At 30.9% G+C, this 24,039-nt stretch overlaps 2 protein-coding genes across 2 annotated transcripts; one reads left to right on the forward strand and one right to left on the reverse strand.

The window, feature by feature from the left end:
- The first annotated feature begins 14,002 nt into the window (after positions 1 to 14,002).
- On the forward strand, positions 14,003 to 20,212 carry LOC102596562 (factor of DNA methylation 4). The gene is made up of 7 exons (XM_006350711.2): positions 14,003 to 14,224; positions 15,820 to 17,135; positions 17,317 to 17,498; positions 17,809 to 17,877; positions 17,968 to 18,255; positions 19,377 to 19,580; positions 19,661 to 20,212. Exons 2-7 carry the CDS (start codon positions 15,827 to 15,829, stop codon positions 19,889 to 19,891), a joined length of 2,283 nt encoding a protein of 760 aa, XP_006350773.1. The 5' UTR covers positions 14,003 to 14,224; positions 15,820 to 15,826; the 3' UTR covers positions 19,892 to 20,212.
- Positions 20,213 to 21,125: 913 nt separating this feature from the next.
- Positions 21,126 to 23,337, reverse strand: LOC102577442 (expansin-A6). The gene is made up of 3 exons (XM_006350712.2): positions 23,112 to 23,337; positions 22,446 to 22,764; positions 21,126 to 21,983 (listed from the first exon to the last, which is right to left on the reverse strand). Exons 1-3 carry the CDS (start codon positions 23,263 to 23,265, stop codon positions 21,674 to 21,676), a joined length of 783 nt encoding a protein of 260 aa, XP_006350774.1. The 5' UTR covers positions 23,266 to 23,337; the 3' UTR covers positions 21,126 to 21,673.
- Between the last annotated feature and the right edge of the window lie 702 nt (positions 23,338 to 24,039).

A 24,039-nucleotide genomic window follows, 5' to 3' on the forward strand; every position in this document is an offset into this window, starting at 1 on the left:
TCTACTATATTAGTTTATGCCCAAGTTCTACTATATAATAAATATAATATATAATATTCAAGAAAGTCCCAATCTTGAATATTATATATTATACTTGGGTATAAAATAGAATTTTAAAAGTCCCACAAGTTCTACTATATTATAAATGAAAGTTTAAGCCCAAGTATAATATATAATATTCTAGATTGTGAATTTTCCCAATCTTGAATATTATTTATTATACTTGTGGGACTTTTAAAATTCTATTTTATACCCAAGTATAATATATAATATTCAAGATTGGGACTTTCTTGAATATTATATATTATATTTATTATATAGTAGAACTTGGGCATAAACTAATATAGTAGAATTCAAGATTGAGACTTTCTTGAATATTATATATTATACTTGGGCCTAAAACTCTCCTTTTTATAATAGGAAAAAATTACTTAAATCACAACACTTCTTTACCTATTTTCAATATTTCCCTACTCTTTTACTAAAATACAAAAATCCCTTATTTCCCCCCCAATTCAACTTAACCGGATACTTTATTAGATTAAGTATCCGCCCGTTATTAATTAAAGTATCCGTGCTGCTATATTATGCATTGCTATATTATGTATCCGAAAAACCTAAAACAACCGATAGATATATTTCACTAACTCGTAATGAAATTACAAAGGAATCCAAGTACTAAAAATGGAAATTTACCTAATTTTTACTTTATAATATAGTAGAATCTAGTCTTATAGTCTGTTTGGCTAACCGACTAACATAGAAGCATTTTTATTAAAATACACCCTATGTCAAATTGTTTAACTTTGATTCTAAATTTGGGCATAGAATCTTTAAGAAAAAAATTATATATTTAAAATTGCATAAAAAGTCTTATAAGTCACAATATTTAATAATTTAAATAATATAAAACATAGTATATGACACGTGGTCAAGAAAGACCTGTTTGAAAAGTGACACACAAATTAGGATGGAAGGAACAACATTTTAAAACAGTAATTTTGGAATAAAATAGTTTGTGTTTTGGCTAATTATTTCAAAAACTACTTTTGATAAGTGTTTGATTAATCTTTTTTTTTAAAAATGTTTTTGAGTTCAAATTACGAAAAATAATAAATAACAGTGCTCGCTGATCACTAAAATTATTTTATGCATAAAAGTCAATTTAAATATCTACTATGAAAGATTTTAATTAAGTTTTTTATTTTTATTTAATTAAAATTTTAATGTACATATTAAAAAATTCAATTAATATAATACATGGAAAAAAAATATTGATATGATATTATTATGATGATTTAAATTTAAATATATAAAAAAAATATCAAGCAAAATAAATTTAAAAACTATACCACAAATTAATAATTATATATGGATTATAAGGTTGCTTGAAGAGTAAAAGAAAATGGATAATAGATATGGAAGTGAGACTTGATACTCGGGTTATTCATAATAGAGGAAGTTTGAAGTATCTTCTGTCTATCATTTAAAAAAACGGAGATAAATGAGAATGTCATTCATCGAATTGGTGCAGGGTGGATAATAGAGGCTCACATCCGGAGTCTTGCACAAATGATGATGTTGTGAATGTGTGGGCATAATACGAGAGATAAGATTAGAAATGAGAATATTTGAAATAAGGTAAGATTGACTTCAATGGAGAACAAGATGAGGAAAACAAGACTGATATTGTTTAGATATGTGAAGAGAAGATGTTTGGATGCTCCATAGTGTAAAAAAATTTAGCGATGGATGGTCTTAAGCAAGCTAAAAATAGACCATAAATCCAAAGAGATATTGAAAAAAATGATTAAACAAACTCTATTATAATTAAAGTCAAGTTATATAAAAAGATATAAGTGAAAGAGGATAAATTGGATCTCTAGTTGCATACAATTGTTTCAAAAGCCAATATGATATCTAAACCCATATCACTTTCATAATTGAAATAGTCTTTTTTTTAACAATAGAAAATTGAATTTAAGTTAAAAAGAATGAAATTAGTGGGAAAAAAAGGAAAAATTACGTAATTACACGATTTAAGATAACATAACCTCTAAAAAAATTATTATTTGAATTAATTATAATTCTTTTTTCATTCTCTCATAACATTTGGATACATCACTCCACCTCTATCAGATATAGTACAACTTTGTTTGTGTACAATGAATCTGATACAAATGTTATTGTTAATACATAAACCTTTTTTTTTCAAAAATATTATTGTTGTTATATAATCACGAAAGTAACTCTCTCACATTTTTTTATTATAATTTTTTTTTGTTTTTATTGTTGCTCTCACTCCATAAAATATTACTTTCATCACCAACTTCGTTCGTATCGAATTTTTTTCTTTTCAGTCTATACTTTTATTCAGAAACTCTACAAAACAACTCTTTTACTTTCATAGTTTATCTCGAAATCTTTTCTAGATCTCCTTTTCTTCTCAATCTCATCTCTATTCAACACAATTTATATATCAAACAACCTTTTTATTTACTCAGATTGTATCAAAAAAACGTTCTTCTCTTTTCTTACTCTTTTTTTATATTCTTCTTAGATGTTGATGTTCAATCTATCAAAACCATTTTAAAGTGATGAATATCAACGATGATATCTTTTATGATCTTGATCCACTTTTTGAAGGTGATGAATGGAATCATCGCAAAGTTTCAAAGGATCAAATCCTTTGTATGAATAATCAGAAAAATGTACTGAAAATGATGATAAAACAATGACCATACAGGAGAAGGATGGACAACTGAACTCCGTGTTAGGAAGAGTGAAAGCTCTTCTGGCCAAAAGGATACCGTAAATTAATAATTAACAATCTCTAAATTTCATTTGTTAGCCATAAAAGGTTCAATTAATGGCTACTATTATATATGTGTTCTTAATTTTGCATACACCAATTTTCGTGCGATTTTAAAAGGGGTTAAATTATTGAGTTGAATCAGAAATTTTGGTACACCTTATATGTTAGATTATTGTAATTAAATTGTATCTTTAATTACTTTAAATTATTATTATTTATTAATCAACATTTTTTTATATACATCGAATCTTATCATTATTCATCGGATATATCAGATTTTTCATATATTGTGGTGACTAAATTTGTTAAAAATATATTATTTAATTAATTTATTGCAGTACCACATTGAAAAAAGTACAAGATATGTTTTCCAATCAAAGATAGAAATTCATAGATATCTACAATCCTTAAAAACTTTTCTTATTTAATTTACACAATTAATTATAAGATGTACCTCTACCTTTTGAATTGATTTATGATTTAGCTTATATTAGTTAATCAATTATATTGGGTGTCGATTATTCAAATAATATTTTTTATCTCAAATTATCACTGTATGAAAAATCAACTCACTTTATTAATGTCAGTTTTTACTTGACGATGTTATCAAAGTGGTTGTATCCATGCATTTTGTAAAAGGAAAGTCAAATTCAACAAGGATAGATATGGGTCATATAATTGTGATTACATGGAGTGACTTCCCCCTTTTGTTCTTTGATTTGTGTTAACTATTTAATTTTGAACTCCTTTAATTTTAGTTTAGTTACATATTTTTTTTTTCTTGTACTTTTGGGGATTTTATCTCTTTTTTTTTAATGTCAAACTAGTTTTAGTTATGTCAGTATCTTTGAATATTCCGTCAATCTATTGCTCCTACTATGCTAGTCTTCACTTTTTTTTTTTTTTTGTAGTAGTTCATAATTACTATTAGATGACGCAGAAACTAAACTCATAAATATTGCTTCCATTGTTTCATATTAAGTGATGCTTTTACCTTGGGTACATTTCTTAAGAAATTTACATATTTTTAGAAAGAAAAAAAATTATTTTTCTAATCTACACTTAATTAAATAGTGGTCACTTAGTCTATTTATTTTTACTTGTCTGCAATACTAAAATAAAATTTTCACTTTCACTTGTCATGTATAGTTTATCAAGAGAACGATTATTTGTTTTTTGTTTTACTTTTAACATTAACCGTTAATTTTCTAAACCAATTTCAAGATATTTTAAAATGCTAAAAATCATGGGTATAATAGCTAAATATGCATTTTATTTATTATTATTTTTAATAAAAGTGTAATGTCCATTGTGGACAAGTGAAAGTGAGCAAAAGAGTATGTAATATAGTGTTTTGGTCCACCCTTCTTACTCTTCTATTTTATATATTCTATTCTAGTGAAGCATATAACTATATGGAAAGAGAACCTGGTGGCAGATAGCTTGCAGCTCGTTGCCAACATTCTGCATTGACTCATATTAATCTATAATATTATCTCTATTTTTATCAAATATATAATATATAGTTTTTTAGTTACATAAGAATTCACTCATTTAATTAATAACATTCTGATGTGAGTCATTGAAATGAAAGTGTAAAAACGTCATTTATGATGAGACGGGGGAGTATTGTGTCACTTTATGTCACATACTGTAACAAACTCAATAACTAGACCAATGCAATTCAAACTAAAACAACCGATAGATATATTTCACTAACTCGTAATGAAATTACAAAGGAATCCAAGTACTAAAAATGGAAATTGAAGAACTAGAAGAAAGGGATGAGAGTCAGAACTGGTCAAAGAAAGGGGATGAGGAATACAGATACTCCATAACAGTTTTTGCCTAAACCCTTCTTTCTCATCCTTCATCTAATTAACTAGTTGTTATTGGGCCCGGTCCAAACCAACCTTTGTGAAGGCCTTCTAATTTGCTGCTTCTTTCGGCTTAATAACTAGTTGTGTGGCCTCCGTATAGGTATTGACATTGGGCCGAGGCTGGTTCATAACACATACAATTCTGATTTTTTCTTTAAGTATTATTACTCCTAATATCTAATGTAAGGGTTACGGTGAAATCCTCAACCTCATCAAGATGTCTTTACTTTTATACAGCGTTACAGACAAACAAAATATGCAATGTCTACTTTTACATGAAAAAGTAATCACTCTAGATTGTAATCGGTAAAATCCTCAAATAGATAACAACTAGTATCCATTATTTATTATTACGATTATTAAACAAACAACAAATAAACATCATAATCTTGTAAAACTTCAGTCGATAATTGAACACAAAAATCAACATAATCATAATATCATAGCTAATTCTTCTTGCTAATTTTTCATATTTTAAATATGGTAATTCTTCTCAATATGCAAGTAATGATTGATTCTGCAAATATTTTATGATCCAACTAGATTTAAGAGGAAAAGAAATTTAGTTGCAAACTGATAGTTGAAGAGGGATTGGGAGACACAAGTTTCTTTTGCATAGAAGAAGATGAGAAAATGTGAAATTTGACAGAATTAAAGCGAAATATATATATATATTTTAAGAGTGTGAATTATATCAATACTTTATCACATATTTGATTCATTCATACTTATAAAACCTATTAAGAGCTTTTAAAAGCGAAGAGACAAATGCACTTTCCAAATTAAACTCATATGGGAGAAATTGTGTTGCCCTAAATCTACTAGAGGGCTGAATGTGATGCACATTGTGACATGAAAAATAGAGTTTAATATGCAAATAACTATGGAATTTATACAGAAAGAACGATAAGCTATTAGTTCAGTGGATACACAAAATAGAGAAATTTAGGAATGATTATCTTGAGAATCGTGTCATCCATCCAGTAAGTCAAATAACTTGATCTATATATTTTTAGTTGTTGTTCTTAGAAGTAAAAGAACTCTAAAATTAGCTATATATGTGCATTGTTAGTGACCAAAGCAAAATCCAGAGATAACTTTAAACGGAAGCCATTTTGCATCCCTCAGGTAATCCTCCCACAAGGAAGTTCCACTGCATTATAATGAGCATGTTGTTTTGGATTCGACTCCTCTTCATTTCTTCTTTATCTGTTTTCCTCAAATTTTTGCTTGAATTGAAAACACATGTATATATATATAAATCCTTATCTGTTGTATTGTTAGATTAAATTCAATATTTATTTTGATTGTTACTTAAATTTTATTGTATCATATCGTTAAATCCTTATTGGGTAACAACGAAAAATCTCATTTTGTGTAACGATCGATTTGGTCTGATCAGATCATTACCTTCATTTTTTCTTCTCATTTTTAGTTTTACTTATTATCTAATAATTTTATTTTGTCTTTGAACTATCTTTTAAGTAATTTTACCATGTACCTTACTTTTCTTGTAAGTTTATTCTTTAAATTGTTGATGAATGACATTATGTAACGACGAAAAATGATATAGTCTATCCAAACATTATATTCTATTAAAACAATACAATACGATACAATACCTTATATTATTTTATACTCCGTACCTAACAACCATCCAAACAGAGTGTTAATTAATAAGTGTGCTAGTTAAGCAATTAGGTTTAGTGGGAACATAACCAATAGGATTTTAGTTTAGTTTAACTTCAAGCATGTGAGATTTGATTTGGAAATATTTTTAAGTAGGTGCAATGTATAGCTAGAAAAGGATGAAAAGTTTTTCCTCAATTTTGATTCACACCAACATTTAATTCTTAAGTATGACGATGCTTTTAAATTATTGGGTTCTAAATTAATAATTTATACATTTTCAATAATTTTCAAGACAAATATAGAATTTGAACTAAATCTACTATATTCAAAAACCCTTCATTCTACTATATTCATGAAAGGTGTATAAAAATATGTATTCAAATCTAAAATAAAACCCATCATTATTATAAAATCATATAAAAATTGATGCATGTAAAATAAAGAACATATCCAACATTAACAAATTAATTAAACATTTTATGACAAGTAGGGCAAATAAGAGGAGGCTAATTATTAATTTACCGTATTTTTATGACTAGAAGTGCTTCTATATTCTTCCTAATATGGACTTCAATTGTCCAAACATTTTTTTTCCTATAATTTTCCTCTAATTAGTAGCCCTTCTATGAACTCCTCTTGCTTCTAGGGTTAGTTTTTATTTTCATTAATAAATTGTTAATAGATTTGATAGCATGAGATTTTCCTTTTTCCTTAATAGACTTAGCATCACCTTTCAAATCTTCTAAATCATTCTCACCAATTTATACTTTCACACCATTTTCTTGCATGACCATTTTTTTGATAATCTCTTGTTCTTGATCATTAATACGAAATTGATCATTATCATCTTTATGGAATCGATCAATTTCAATCTTGTGATGGTCTCATTCACCATTTTTAAATATTGAATCAAGTGCATATAATATATTATCATAATTATTCATGACGCAAGATGTGAGAGAGTGTTTTTGTGAAGTATTTGAATAAAGATGAGAAAATAGAAAAAGGAGAAAATATTTTTTTGATACAAATTGAAAATGTGAGAGTGATTTGGTAGTGTATTTGTGGTGTATTTTTAACTCCAACAATTTTCAAACTCTAACTCATTCTACTGTGAAAATTTGAAACTCCAACAAAATTTTCAACTCAACAAATCGAAATTCGACTCGTCAAAGATTCAAATTATTTTGTGTTTCAGTTAATGGTTTTTTTGTCCAAGTCTTTCCAAAAAAAGTAAAATTAATTCTCCATTATATTTTAATTGGTGGGTAACTAATAAAAAACTATTAGAACAGACTTATATGAGTGACCATTATAAAATGGGAAATTTGAGACTTTTTTCCGAACTTCAAGGTTTACAATATATTTACATGAATGATGATTATTTAAAGAGTGGAGAACAAAACTCAACACAATTAGAAGCCCCCAAAAAAGACTCATCTCTTTGGACTTAAATTAGGAAGCCCAAAGTTAGATCGATGGTATTTTAATATTTTGATTAAAATAATCCCAATAATAAACCCTAGTATAAATAGGTCCTTAGGTCTTTCTTTTGGATACACTCATCTTGAACCTCTCTTGAACTGCGGCGAGTAGATATTCATGTATGAACTTATATCTCTCTCTGAATTATATCTCGCATTTGAATGTTAATCTAGTTAATTCGTATCGACTCTCTTATATAAAAAATATTTTAACTAATCAAACGTCAACTTTGTTTTTAATGAGATATGAGTGACCATTATAAAATTAGAGGTTTTTTTTTCTGAACTTCAAGATTTTCAGTATACTTACATGAATGATGAATATTTAAAGAGTGGAGAACAAAACTCAACACAATTAGAATCCCCAAAAAAGACTCATGTCTTTGGACTTATATTAGGAAGCCCAAAGTTAGATTGAGGGTATTTTGATATTTTGATTAAAATAATAAACCCTAGTATAAATAGGTCCTTAGGTCTTTCTTTTGGATACATCATCTTGAACCTCTCTTGAACTACGGCGAGTAGGAATGTATGAACTTATATCTCTCTGAATTATATCTCGCATTTAAATGTTAATCTAGTTAATTCTTTGATTCTCTTATATAAAAAATATTTTAACTAATTAAATGTCAAATTTGTTTTTGATGAGATATGAGTGACCATTATAAAATTGGAGGCTTTTTTCCAAACTTCAAGATTTACAATATACTTACCTGAATGATGAATATTTAAAGAGTGGAGAATAAAACTCAACACAATTAGAAGCCCCCAAAGAAAACTCATGTCTTTGGACTTAAATTAGGAAGCCCAAAGTTAGATCGAGGGTATTTTAGTATTTTGATTAAAATAATAAACCCTAGTATAAATAGGTCCTTAGGTCTTTCTTTTGGATACATTCATCTTGAACCTCTCTTGAACTGCGGCGAGTAGATATTCATGTATGAACTTATATCTCTCTCTGAATTATATCTATAAATAGGTCCTTAGGTCTTTCTTTTGGATACATTCATCTTGAACTGCGGCGGCAAGTAGGTATTCATGTATGAACTTATATCTCTCTCTGAATTATATCTTCATTTGAATGTTAATCTAGCTAATTCCTTGATTCTCTTTATTGTTTCTTTGTGTTAATTGATTGCATCTCAATTGTTTGATAAGCCCTTTCTTACTTTAATTTGTAACTTGAATTTGAGATTATTAGGAACATTTCATATGTTTAGGTAAACAATTACTTAGATTTGTGTTTATCCCAACAATTCTCTTTAATCTTTGTGTATTTTTATTATTTTGTATAATTGTTCTTGGTGTTCATATGATATTGATGATTCCATCTTCAAGTTTTTTGAATTCCCAATCCCCTTTCACATCACTTTTGTAATTGTTTAGTTGGCATAATCTAGAAACCACAGGGAATGTCACTTCATCAACAAAGAGAATAGGAATGACCTTTGATTTTCCATTTTATTTTCAAGGCAAATGTGTTTGATATGGCATAAATTATGTAATTCTAAGAAAATGTTTTCCTTTATTAATTGGTTTTCAATATTTAGATCTACATTGAATTGTTATGGTTGGGAAATGAACATTCATATCATTATTATCTATATATTGTTTTGATATAAATATGCAAAGACTACCAAGATAATTATAGTCATATCATTATTATCTAGAATTATAAACATAACAATAATAGTAATTATTATGTCTCAGTCTCAAGCTAAATAAATTATTAGGATTTATCTAATCTCTTTTCTCATTATTATAATGTACAAAGATTCAAACCTCATTAAAAATTTCTCTCCATAGTGCATTGAAAACTCATAATCATTTCCTTTTAATTCCTTTATATGTTGTTTTAGTCAAACCAATGTGGTCTTAATTAATGTCGTATTAGCACTTAGAAGTTCTATTATGCATTAATGACTTTTGCAACATATCTATCGTTGTTCAATTGAATAATCTGTACAATTAACTAGAAAGTCTTATCATTCTAACTTTTTTTTAAAAAAAAAAATTCACTTCTTCGTTGAGGTTTCTAACAGCACTCTCAGTATTTATCTTTATTTCTTTAATTTATACTTCTCTAGATTTTAATTTTTTTATACCGCAAGAAAGTAATGACTTGATTAAAATTGATATGATTTTGCAGATTGCTTGGATGAAAATTTATCAGTAAATCACCTCCACAAATGGATTTGAAGCAGGAGCAAATAATTTACTTTTATTTCTTTTGAAGTAAGTAATACTACTTTTTAGGTTTTTCTTTAGTTAGTTCTGCATCGTCAACAATTTTAATTCGAAGTTAGGTATTGATCTATTTGATTGAGGCTATATTTATTTTTTCATATTCAATTTGATACGTGAACAAAGACAAAAACAAAAGATTTTGTTATTTGTAAAGTTAGTAGTACAAATTAGTTCGTAGAAACAAATACTCCTATGTTTTTAGGGTTTCATTTTTTTTGGTCATAACGCGATGGTCAATCAATTTATCCTTTTCTCTTCTTGTCTTTCTTGCGCAAGGTCAAAGAGATAATTTCTTTCGTTTAAAATATTCCAAAATAAATTTGATAGCACAAACGATTGGTAGCAATGACATAGGCAAGAATTCAGCAAAAAAAGGTTTAAAATATGAAGAAGTAATACTTAAAATCGTGAATATTGTGCTAAGATAAATGGGGTAGGATGCGGAAAAAATTAATTTTAATCCGCTATGATTCAACTAGCTTTGTCTCTCTTATTTAACATTTCTTTCTACTAAGGCCATGCTCCATCAAACACTTCTTTAATTTTTTTTCTTTTATAATATTCAACTTTAATTTTTGATTTTTATTTTTATTTTTTTGTTTCGAACTAATACCCCTTTAATCATATATTATCTTCGAAGATCTTCAATTTTTTTATATTTTAAAGAGACTAATATAATTTATGAATTATGAATAAAAGAGAAAGAGAAACAAACAAACAAAAAGATAGAGAATATACACTTAAATTAGAGTCGTTAATATGGGCTGACACCTCCCATCCAGGCAAATCCATAAGGTTTTGAAAGTTGATGGGCCAGGTCGGGATGACCCATTTTTTTGGTGGGTTAGAGAATGATCAGCCCAACCTACAAGTACGTGGGCTACGGGCCATCCTTTATTTAAAAAAGTATATTTTTTTTATAATTTTTAAAATTAAATTATAATTTAAAAATATTATCATAAATATCGACAAGACAATAATACTACATGATGTTAGTGTTACAATTTCTTAATCAAATCCACAAATAAAATTATAATATTTATTAAGTTTGGTTTTAAGTAAAAGTATAAATAGCTAAATAGAAATATTAATCTAATTATTTTCTAATGATCATAATAAAACACAAAAAATATGACAATATTTCATATGCTATGGCCTACTTCCATAGAAAATTAGGAAAATTTTATTTTATGTAGTACATATTTTATAAACATAATTTATATTTTAATTTTAATTTTTAAAACTTTATATAGATTTTGAGTTTGGACTCTTAATATTTTTAATATTCTATTCTATTTTTTATTTTATTTTTATTTAGCTCACGACCCGATCCGACCCATATTTTTCAAGCCCCACAAATCAGCAGACTTATTCAGGCCGAGCTAAAAAACTATTTTCTTAAATGAGCTTCAAAAATCTTAGCTTAGTCCTATCAAATCACGGGTTAGACCAAGCCAACTCTACGAGTCTAGCCCATATTAACGGCTCTACATAAAAGTAATAGTATTTTGTGTAAACATGCTAATTTAATTATAAAAATATACTGTTATGGAAATAACCATAAAATTATAATATTAACATATACATATTTTGATCATAATGTAAAACTAAGCAATTAGATATGCTTGGGCCTTACTTTTACCAATGGAGCTTAAAAAGGGAAAAACTAGTGTTCCAAAGGTTCGAATATGTATAAATTTTGACATTTTATATATAATGTAATTTTTCAACGAAAGAAATTTAAACGAATTCTTTTTCTTCGCTCCTAACTAACTCTGTCCTGATTGGTAGTGCCCCTTATGAAACTACAATTGCTATCTTTTTTAATATGAGAAATAAGATGTCTAGGACTAGTTTTTTTTTTAAAGTTATAAATAAACAAAAACAAAAACTTTTAAAAAATCACAACTTAATTACTATATTTTTTCGACTTAACTTGATTATTTATTTCAAACTCTCAACAGTCAACTGCATAGTACCCTCCACAAACTTTTAATTTTGACGGAATTCATTGACATATATTTAAAATTGACAGAATTTTTCACTTAGACAACTCAAATAAATCTTATACATTTTAAAAACTCGTAGTAGATTTTTATTGTGTCATTTTGACACCATCTTTATATTTTTAGAATCAAATTAAGTGTGTATTGCCAAACGTCTCCTACCTGAATAAATAAATAAATCCGTATGTGACATGTGAAACTTAGTTAATAAATCAATTAGGAGAATAAGATAATTATAATAACAAATCTATTAATAAAGGTGCAATTCAATTTTCTAGAAAGAAGAAGGAATCAAATAGTGTAATCCAACAAATTTGTAGGTTCTTTTTCAAAACTTGTGTGGTGGTGGAGGATGGTGGAAGGTGGGATAGATGGTAGGGAGAAAGAGTGAGGAAGAAGAAGGAGCCCGCTCAAAAATCGTGTAGGACATGTATTATATTAAATCAGCGAAAAGTGTCAAAAAAACCTAATGGGATCCTATTATATGAATTTAAATTGTACAAAAATTATTTGAGATTATCTAAGTAAAAGTCATGTCATTTTGAGTGTCTGTCGATAAATTATAATTTTAGTATATGAAATATGAAATACCAAAAAAGTTACTAACACTCTCTCTCAAAAATATATACTTGTTACATTTGTATTTAAAAATTAATTTGATAAGTGTAAAAGATACTCCTTTATTTGATTAATTGAACTTAAAATACACCTCTGATCTTGCAACATCAGTGAAATATACTTCTAGATTCTCGTGTTTGGTTTGTTTTCAACACTTCTTTCGATTTTTTTTTATTAAGAGTTTCATGCCTCCTACAAGAGTTTGAGACCACTTATTATGTCATGTGGCATATCGAGGGAATATCTAAGTTTAGTCAATTAAGTAGAAGGACACTTTTAAGCCTGTCAATAGTTAAAGAATGAAACAAATAATTTATGCCAAATTCAAAGATATTTTCAACACCTTTCTCTTAAAATGTTTTAAAATACATGAAAATTATTATACATTGCAGGGCTTTTCATATAAATATTATTAATAAAATATTTTTAAAATATTAATTAGAGATTGACTCTCAAAACCCAATATGTGACAAATATTACTCTAGCCATTTTAATAAATAAATAAAAAAGGAGTTTTATTACTTCTTTTCATACTATATAATAGTAATCAAGTTTAGATTTTCAAATTATTATTAATAAGACTAATTTAGTACTCCAAAATATATTTTCAATTAATAACTTTCCTAAAGGATATGTCATGTCAATCCAGTCAAGTAATATGAAGAGGAGGGAATAATATATTTTTGAATTTTTTTAAAAAATATTTATTATTTTGGATGATTAAACAAAAAGGCATAACACAAACATGACCCTTAACTTGGCTTTAGAGAACAATTATGTCATCCAATTTTAGGTGTGCACAAGTAACACTTAAACTTGTATAAAATTGAACAAGTAGACATACGTGTCCTACATGACATAATACACGTAGGACGCCATGTAGACACAAAATTGTCATATAGGGTGTCATGTAGGACGAATGTGTCTATTTGTTCAATTTTATACAAGTTCAAGTGTCTACTTGTACACATTCAAAGTCAAATGTCATAGTTGTCAGCTGACGCCAAATTAAGGATCATGTTTTGTGTATTATGCCTATTATTAATCAGACTAAATTATTACTCTAATACATATTTTTAATTAATTAACTTTCCTAAAGAATATGTCATGTCAAATCTAGTCAACTAGTATGAAGAGGAGGGATATATATATATTTTTTGAATTTTTAGGAAATTTATTTATTAGGAGTATTTTGGATGATTAATAAAAAATTGAATTTATATAAAAAGGGAGGGAGTACTATACAGAAACTTGTACACATATAATATGCCAAATATTCTGTACATTTCAGTTTTCTCAAAACAGAAAGTATGAGAAAATGGCTTTTCCTCTGCATTTTCCTTCTTCACGCCTCTGCAGTGACCAAAAATCTCTGTTAATCGCTTCACAAATCGACCGTAAAAATGGCTTCTGAGTGAAACTGGAGACTAGAATCTTTACTTTATCTGTTTTTCTTTGTTTTTTTTTTGCTCAGTACAACTCAAAAACTTGCAAGAAGTTTAAGGGATTCCTGTTTTGAAGATTCGGATTTTGTGATTTCAGGTACATTAACTTCTTTTTTTCTTTGCTTTTGAAAATGTGATGATCTCCGATATCAAGTTTATATGTTTCTATTTACGTATAAATAGCATGTATATATGTGTACGTTCTTTTGTTACAAGTTTTGTATAGTTATTACTAGTGTGTGTTTCTTCTCGCAACATTCTAGGGTTTTTGTAACCCTTCGTGTGGTTCTGGGTTTTGAGGTATGGTGATGGATGATTTGCTATAGTAACTCACGGAGCCGCTTTTTTTTTTTTGCAAATATGAGAAGTAAATATATGGTGAAGTCAAAAGGGTTCAACATCTATTGTATATATAAATAAAAAATTAATTTCAATCATGTATAAGCATGGTAATTTTTTGTGGAAGGGGCTGATACTACCTGGCTCTGCCCCCTCTATAGAGCCTTCTGCTATTTCTTATGATTTGATTTCTGCTGATATAAAGCAAGGGATATAGTATATTTCCTATTTTGATGGGGGAAAACTCAAACAAAAGGGGGTTCTCGATCAGTGTGAAAAAATCATCAGATATCATATGATTGAAAACAGAGGTAGTTCCAGATTTTTTTTTTGTGTTTTTGTGTGTGTATAGTAAATGATGTATCTGCTACCTTTGAATCCTGGATTAGCATTTGATTGGAAGAAAAATAATTCAAAGAAACGCCATACTATATTCATCGAGATTCGAGGTGGATGTATGTTTTGATTACTTTGGACCCTATGTGAAAACAGGACGCAACAAATTAGTATTTTGTTCTTTTCAGTTTGCCTTTTTGTACTGAGCAATTAGACAGAAATGATTATATTGCTACTCATGGATTGAATCTCCAAAACTAAAATTTGAGGTAATCCGGACTTTATAATGAAATTGCTGCTCAGGTATCAAATTGTAATACTGTTTGATTGTTTCTTGTGCTTACTTTGACAGTCTCTAGCATTTATTCTGTTCCATCGACTATTCTCATTTTCCTGTTCTAGCTTTTGGGGGTGGATCGTTTTGTAGAGATTATAAACGGGTTGAAAAATTGAATCTCTGCTAAATGGGCAAAGTTACTGGATTGACAGACCAACCTTTACACATAATATATCGTGTAGATCAATGAATATAATGTGTAGATGATAATACATTCGTGTGGGCTATATACTAGTTCTATTGAACCTTTAGGAAAGATATATATTAGTTCTGTTCGAGCAACTGGGGATTGGACATATATAAATTTTGGGACTTTAACCCACTCTAACAAGGGTAAGTTGTGCTGAAGAAGAAGCTTGGATCACAAAGTGAGGAAGTTTCTTGTTCCACATATTCCTTTCTGTGCTCTTCCACTTTTCACTCTGAGCGACTGAGAGTTGCTGAATCACTCAATGCAGCAAGGCAAGTAATAGCAATAACATTTTGTTAGAGGGAAGAAAAATCAAGCTAGATATGAAAATTGAGTCTTCTACTTTATCTGTCTTATTTGCCATTGTCTTATAAACATTTTTGTTTCTGGTGCATTTCAATTTCCTTCGGCAAGTATTCTTGGTTAGCTCTAGTTTAGTTTGGTTATCAACAAAACACAAACTGGTATTTAGCTTTTAATCTTATTACAGGTTGAAGATGTCTCATAGAAGATCAGGGAAAAGTGGGAGCACTGATTCAGAGTTTGAAGAGCTGAAGTACAAATACTACAGAGATTTAAGAGATGAAAAGGTCAAAATTAGACGTTCTGGGAAGTATTTCAAATGTCCATACTGTCAGGATTCAAGTAAAGAGTATGATTCACAAGAGCTTCTACGGCATTCTTCCCGCATTGGTAGAGATTCAATAAGTGCTAGTTTTAGAGACAAAGCTAGACATTTGGGATTGTTCAAGTACTTGGATAGGTACATAGATGCAGACAAGAACACATCTGAATCAAGTCAGAGGAGATGTTCTGAGCTATCAGGAAAAGGTTCTCAATATGCCAAGAGTAATCCAGTAGAGCCATCTCAGTTCACTGAGAAGTCTGAAGGTAGAGGAAATTTTTATCCGTCTGCTGCTAGGACGATTGAAGCAGTGGATAGACCTGTTGATGGTGCTGAAGAGCCCCTGAGAAGGGAAAAACTAAATACGGAGAACAGAGTGGTATCCGAATCTCAGATCACTGAGAAGTCTGAAGGTGGAGGAAATTTTTATCCATCTGCTGCTAGGTCCATTGAAGCAGTGGATAGACCTGTTGATGGTGCTGAAGAATCCCTGAGAAGGGAAAAACTAAATGCGGAGAACAGAGTGATAACCGAACCTCCTCCCAGAAGTACTAAAGATGGTCTGCAACCCCAACCTCTCCTAGCATCTAGTAAGCCAGGTATCAGCAAGGCCAAGGATGATCTAATAGTTTTTCCTTGGATGGGGATAGTAGCCAATATTCCTGTTGAATATAAGGGAGGGAGGTATGTAGGTAAAAGTGGAACAAATCTAAAAAAGCTGTGGATTGAGAAAGGGTTTAATCCACTGAAGGTTCATCCTTTGTGGAACTACAAGGGTCATACCGGATATGCCATAGTTGAATTTAAAGGGGATTGGTCGGGATTCATGAATGCTATAGCATTCGAAAAAGCATTTGAATTAGATAAACATGGGAAGAGAGATTGGAATTCAGTAAGACGTCCAGATAGTAAATTGTATGCTTGGATTGCACGTGATGAAGATTACAACGCTGGGTCTTTCATTGGTACTCATCTCCGTAAAAATGGAGATCTTAAGTCAGTTTCTGGAATACAAGAAGAGAACAAGAGGAAAGATTCAAGGCTACTATGCACCTTGACCAACGAGTTAGAGATGAAGAACAAGGAATGTGAAGAGATGAAGAAGAAAATAAGCAGAGCAGAAGTTTTTATGGATAATGTGATGAGTCAAAAGGAGGAGATGACCCAAAACTACAATGACGGTGTGTTTTCCTTGTGCCTCTTTGCTGTAAACTAGTTACATAGTATATATCTGTATCTTATTGCTTCACTTTTAACATAATGCTAAAAGATACACCTGGCAAAATTTGTAACTCATATCATGAAGTTGTGCTCATGCTTTTGTTGTTTTCCTCCTCTAATGTCGTATGATCTGTTTACCAGAGATGGAGATGATGCGGGATAAAGCATTCAATCAGCTCCATGATTTCATACGTGAGCATGAGAAAAGCAAAATGCAACTTGAAGCTCAAAAACAACAATTGATGCAACAAGAACTAGAATTGAGAAAACGTGAAGCACTGAATGAGAGTGAGAAAAGAAAGCTTCACCTCCAGAAAGAGATGGTAAGAAAAGAGGCATACAGAAAATTACTTTATTTGTTTTGCAGGTGATGCTTCAACAAAAGGGAAAGCAGAGATGATACTCTTTGGGTGTCTAAAATACTGCAGTTGTTCCTTTTAAAGATACTTAACATAATTTTATCTGATTTAAAGGAATTTGAATTACTCGAGCATATCCAGTGTGGTCATCACCGCCTTTCTGCTAACACTTTGCTTGCCTGATAACATGGTTACAGGAATTAATTCGAATACCAGGTCCCTAGATGTCTTCTGATGCTTAACTTGATAACTTTTTGAAATTCTTTAACTGCAGAATGAAAGGGCAATTTTGGAGCAGAGAAATGCAGATGAGAAAATGCTGCAATTGGCTGAAGATCATAAGGTGTGCTGTGCACTTTTGGCTTAAGACAGCCTCTTTGAAAACAGAATACTCCATAGCTTTTAGCAATTGACTTTGAGCTTTACCTTGCAGAGAGTAAAGGAACAACTTCATAAAAGAATAATTGAACTGGAAGCGAACCTTGATCAGAAGCAAGCACTACAGTTGCAGATTGAGCGCTTGAGAGGTTCAATGGAAGTGATGCGACTCATGAATGAGGAAGGAGACCTCGAATCTAAGAAGAAACTGCAGACAATTCAAGAAGAAATCAAGGAGAGTGAAGAAGAACTTGATAGCTTGGAAACACTGAATCAAACTCTAATTATAAAGGAAAGACTTACAAATGATGAGGTGCAGGAAGCCCGTAAAGAACTAATCAATGTGAGCATTTACACCTTTTTAATTCATCCTCATAAATATTTGTTTATAATGAAGCAATGTGATTTTACTGTACGAAAATTGGAGGTAAACATATATGCTTTAGAAAGGTTTTGGTTACTTTATTCTTGTCCACCAAAGTAACACGCATTTTTATTCACCAGACGAGCAGCGAATCCTTCTATTTACTAAGGAGTGAGTACACCATACATCTGCCTTTTTAGGAAGTCTAGCAGACGCTTTTCATTCTTCACGCATTTGCTTCAATGATAATTGCCCATTAATTAGTTTGTATTGGGATTCAATCTAGAACTACATCTTCACAATCAATAAAATGCTCAGCAGTGTTAAAAAGAAGAAAAAAGAATAGTTCCAGGACATATTGATATTTGCTAGCAAGATCCAGTGCCTAGATGAAATCTTTTAGCTGCCGTTCCACTGCTTGAAACAGTATGCCCACCTACATTATCCCTTGTCATTTACACGTTTGTATCTGCTAAAAGTTTAAAACTCTCTCTATAAAATTCTGGAGATATGCATTACAGAGGAACCTTCTGGAGATGGTAAATCTAACTTGGTAGTTTATTTTACTCCTAGAATTGTTTTCCCCTTCCATGTATGCCCTTGCTTTAATCAATGTAATTTTATACATTCATGAATCACGATCATAAACATTTTTTTTTGGTCATTTGGATTATCATACTTGTTTTTTTTTTTGGTCTTTCGAATTTATCATACTTCTTCCTCTGTAATGTTTGTTTCTTGGAGATTCTCATTCATAATCAGCCAAAGCTTGCTAATACTTCATGGAAGTGCAAATGATTCTGATATCTGTGATATGGCTCATGCATTAAATTGGCATCTGAAAACGTTTGCAGTAGTAGCTGCAAGCTGTATATTTTTGAATTTACGTTGCCTTTATATCTGGAATAAAGGAAAAGAATTATAGACCTACAAATCAGCCTTGATGATTCTAATGTTTATAAAAGTATTTCTGTAACTTGAAAAGATGATTTCAGTCTCAACCTGCCAACCAGTACAGTATGAACAGCAATTTTATGTGCAATCTTCATGTTCTTTCCCTTTACTCTAGTTAATTAGTGCTTTGATTTATTTTCACACAGGGTTTAAGGGAGAGCCGTGCTTTTATCTGTGTCAAGAGAATGGGTGAACTTGATGAGAAGCCATTCCATGCTGCTGCCAAAATAAAATTTAATCCTGGAGAAGCAGCAGAGAAAGCAGTGGAGGTATGTTCGTTGTGGGAGGATTACCTGAGGGATCCAAACTGGCATCCTTATAAGGTTATCCAAAAGGGTCATACTGCTGAGGTATGTACACTTTTTAACTATTATTACGTGTATTCTTTTTGGTTTTTTAATCTTTACTCATTCAATTTTTATTTACTTAGGAAATAATTGATGAAGATGATGAGAAATTGAAGGAACTAAAGGCCGAATATGGTGATCAAGTGTATCAATCTGTGGTAACTGCGTTAAACGAGTTGAATGAGCATAACCCCAGTGGCAGGTACCCAGTGCCTCAGTTGTGGAATAACAAGGAAAAAAGAACTGCGTCATTGAACGAAGGAGTTGCACACATAATGAAGCAGTGGAAGGCGCATAAGAAGAAATTAAGATAAAGCATTTGACTGAACTTTGAGGGGAAATAAGTAGGAGAGTTGATTGTCATCAACATGATTAATTCTAGTAGGCAAGCTCAACTATTACTAGGAATTCTGAGTCTGCAAAAACTTCATTAGTTTTACCTTCATTTTACTCTAAATTCGGACGAGACAGTTTGTTCTTTATCTGCTGCTTTCTTCTGTCATTAGATACATTGCAGCTTCAAGTATTGTGTGAATTTTGAGCGCACAAACAGGCAACAGCTAGAAATATACATTTGATAGTACAGAGCTGATTTACAGAGGAATACTCTGTAATTTCACAGCACACTGCTGTCATTCTCTTTATCAACAAAACCTGTCCATTTTATCCTCTTCCATTGGTTTTTCAGGGAATATTGCCTGATTCATCTTTTTCTCTCTGATTTATACTGCGATTCTCTGTTTCTTTTTATTGGCTAGGTATTTGTGTAGATCGAGTAAATGATTTTATTGGTTATATTGATCTCAATTCTTTTCTTCATTGTTTTCAACAGTGACTTCTTCGTTATTGTGTTTGCTATACATACTCTTTTTTTTTTTGAGATGAGAGTCTATAGGAAACAATCTCTCTACTTTCACAAGGTAGGGGTAAGGCTACCTACACACCACTCTCTTTAGATCCTAGTTGTTGTTGACTGAATAAAGAATCTTATTATATGGTGTTAAGAGTTTAATTGGAGATTTGATGACCCCAAGTAAATATGATTATCTTGTGGAACGTGCAAATCTCTACTCAATTATCCAGACATACATAATTTCTTGTGCTTCATGGATGTGTCTATACCTTAGAGTTGAAATAACCTCTAAAATTCCCATGAAATTGTGCTTTCTGCTGTCCCTTCATAAAGACTACTTGGAATATGCGAACTATAGTTTAACAATGTAATTAGTCTACTCCTTCCAATAGTCCTATATGTAGTAATATAGCATAACATGCGTTATCATGTAAATTTCAACATTGAAAAATATAATAAACCGATTTAAAAGGGCTAAAAAAAGATTTTACGTTGGAAAATATGTGTAATCATGTAGAATTCACTTATAAGAGTACAAATTTATCCTGGGATGTCACTTACATTCCACTACTTCTAATGGCTAAGCTTCCATCCATGAATTTCCTTTTCAACAAATGAACTAAATGCCAGAAATTGTCTATTTAAGACATAGTAGCTACCAGAAATGGATTTATCGCAATCAAATTGGAACAAAATTGTCACTTGCAAGAAACATATTTTCAATTAAGCTATTACAAATTACTGATAACAACAAGCCTAGTGAAATCACATTTACCTTATGAGAATAAAGAGGTTGATTCTAAAAGACATTCAACTCGAATACATCAAATCAAAATAAGTATACTAAAACAGTAACAACAACAAAATAATACAATAATCAAAACATCGTAAAACAGATTTCATGCTAAAATATATAGTCATAATAGAAGCTGCGGGCTACATGTTTTTGCAGCCGCTTCAGCTCTTCTGTCATCTACACTTCATCCCTTCCCAAATCCCTATTACAATTTCTCCACAAAACTCATCAATCCTTCCCCTTCACCCCCAGGCCCCAACGAAAAAAGGTCCAAAAATAAAAAAAGAACCCCATTACCAAAAGACTTTACTTTTCCATAATCCCAATTCCAGAAAAAGCATTTTCTTTTTCTAACTACTTTCACAATCCCCCAAAATACCCATTAACCACCATAGTCAAACAGACATATAAAAAGAAATTACTACTACTTTTTTTCACTTTCACTAATTAAACTCTGAAATTCTTCCCAATAAAGGTTTGACCAAATTGCCAATGTGCAGGTGCTATATTCCATGAAGTGGAGCTCCTTCTATCACCAGCTCTAACCCTAAATGAAAGTGACTGACCAAACAAAACTGAATTTGTTTGCCAATTTTGCCCCCAGTTCCTGCTCATACTTATCCAATTAGTTTTTGAACCTTTAATACTAAGACTCACGATATCCCCTGCACCTGCGACGTTGGTTACCAAAACCAAGTTGAAGTAACGGAAACCGTTAATTGTAAACCTTATTCCACCTTGCTTCCTGCATGGCACCCTGCGTAAATAAATAGAAAAACTCAGGTCAATTTAGTCATCCAAATGTTACTGTAAAAATAATGGACTGGAGATAATACTAGGAGACTGTGCTTCACTATCTAGGGGTTGCTGTTTGACATTCTTATTGAGCTTTTCACTATACTAGTTATCGAGAGGATTCACGCATAAAATACGGGCTAGCCGAACGTAATAATATAAAGGTATTGTTATTTATCGATCGATTAAAATAATTATATTCGCTAATTTTATAGCCCAATGGTGACAGCTGTGTACTTGGTACAATAACAGTAATAAATAGGGTAAAAGAAGAAAAGCATGCGAGTGGTACATTTTGACAGGTTATTATTTCTTCTACCCCAATGAATGACAAAAGCAATAAAGAAAAGAACCAACTAGAAAACAAACCGAAATGGGCACACAAAAAATACAGTAACTGACAGAGAAAGATAACGAATCTTACCGGCGGTAAACGACGGGGACAATTCCGGCACGGTACTCGGCGATGTGGAGGAACATAGGCATGGCGAGGTCGAAATGAGGGCGAGGAGGGTTACACCAACCCCCGTTGTCGTTTGGGAGAGCAAAGTTGGGAGGGCAGAAGTTAGTAGCTGTAATGAAGATGGAAGGACTTCCGGGATGGCACCATTGTGGGTAGTTGTCACATTTGATCTCAAAACACGCTCCACAACTCAGTCCATTGTTGAATAGCGCTGTGCTAAGTGCTCCATTGTTCACTCCGTATCCCTGACTGTATAGGTTACCATACCCACATGCTCCACCTGTAAATCCATCACAAATCTCAAAATTAGTCTAAATTTTAGTTACATTTACTTTTAGATCTACAAATTGACTTGCATTTCTCTGAAAATAAAACCAAAATGCTGGAGAAGAAGAACAAAATAGTGTAGAAATGGGGCATTTCATGTACATGCACAAAATACGCTGCAAATGAGGAAATACTCATAGATTTACAAATTGACTAACATTTCTTTGAACATTGAACGAAAAATCTAGAAAAACAGACCGAAAACAGAGTAGAAATGAAGCATTTCAAGTACATTATGTGCAGAAAAAAAGGTAGTTTGTGAATTGACAGTAGAAGATTATAGAGGAAACGGTAACATACCCATAGTACCAGAAGCGTCGCTTCCGCCATAGAAAGTAGCATGAGCACTCTGCCATGCTCCGGCAGTAAAAACACCAGGGATTCTAGCTTCAGCCGTTAGTAAAATTAGTGAAAAAAGTGAAGCAACACAGCAGGCCACATTCAAAAACCCCATTTCTACTAAAACAAGAAGAAGATAAAAACAGAAGGAAAAAGAAAAACTGGAAAAATGTATGAAGATGAGGAGGAAGTAGTGGAGGGAGAGAGGACTACTTATGGAGGGAGCAAGGAAAGTGAATCAGTGGCAGTTGATGTAATTATAATAGCATTACATATCCCTTTTTGGAAATGGCAATATTTAGCAGTAAACGATAATTTAACTTTTCTTCTGTTTGTGTGTCACGCTCCAATAGCGAGTTACTTTTTGGTATTTTTCATTTTAATTGATTTATTATACATTTGTAAAAAAAATAAAAATTTAAATAGTAAATGCTAAAATTACTTTTTACTTTATACGTGAAACTCTGTCGCATTTACTTCCTTTCAATTTTTACAGTATGGTCCATTAAAACACTTTTTTGTCTAATCAGAGTCTTTTCACATGAAATAAATTGATTAAGAAAAAAGTGGTATCTATTTTAGAGTAATTTTTTTGAAACGGATAAAATATTTATTATTTATTTTAGTTATATTCAAATTTAATCATTCATAATTACTTTTACTGGCATGTTGTAAAAGCAAAGGGGAACCAGGTGGATGAGCCCATAATTAACGGGCCTAATGCGAAGAGCATTGTGGGCTTTGAGAGGGCCCATTAGAGAAAGTCATTTCTCGAGCCGCACGCGCGACGGACAACTAGCACTCTACCAGGGCACTTTGGTAAAAGGTGAAAACAAAGGAACAGGGCTCTAAGGTTTAGCCTTCTATTGGGGACCAAATTATTATTTTT

Source organism: Solanum tuberosum, unplaced genomic scaffold (assembly GCF_000226075.1).
Source record: "Solanum tuberosum cultivar DM 1-3 516 R44 unplaced genomic scaffold, SolTub_3.0 scf00128, whole genome shotgun sequence".
Lineage (NCBI taxonomy): Eukaryota > Viridiplantae > Streptophyta > Magnoliopsida > Solanales > Solanaceae > Solanum > Solanum tuberosum.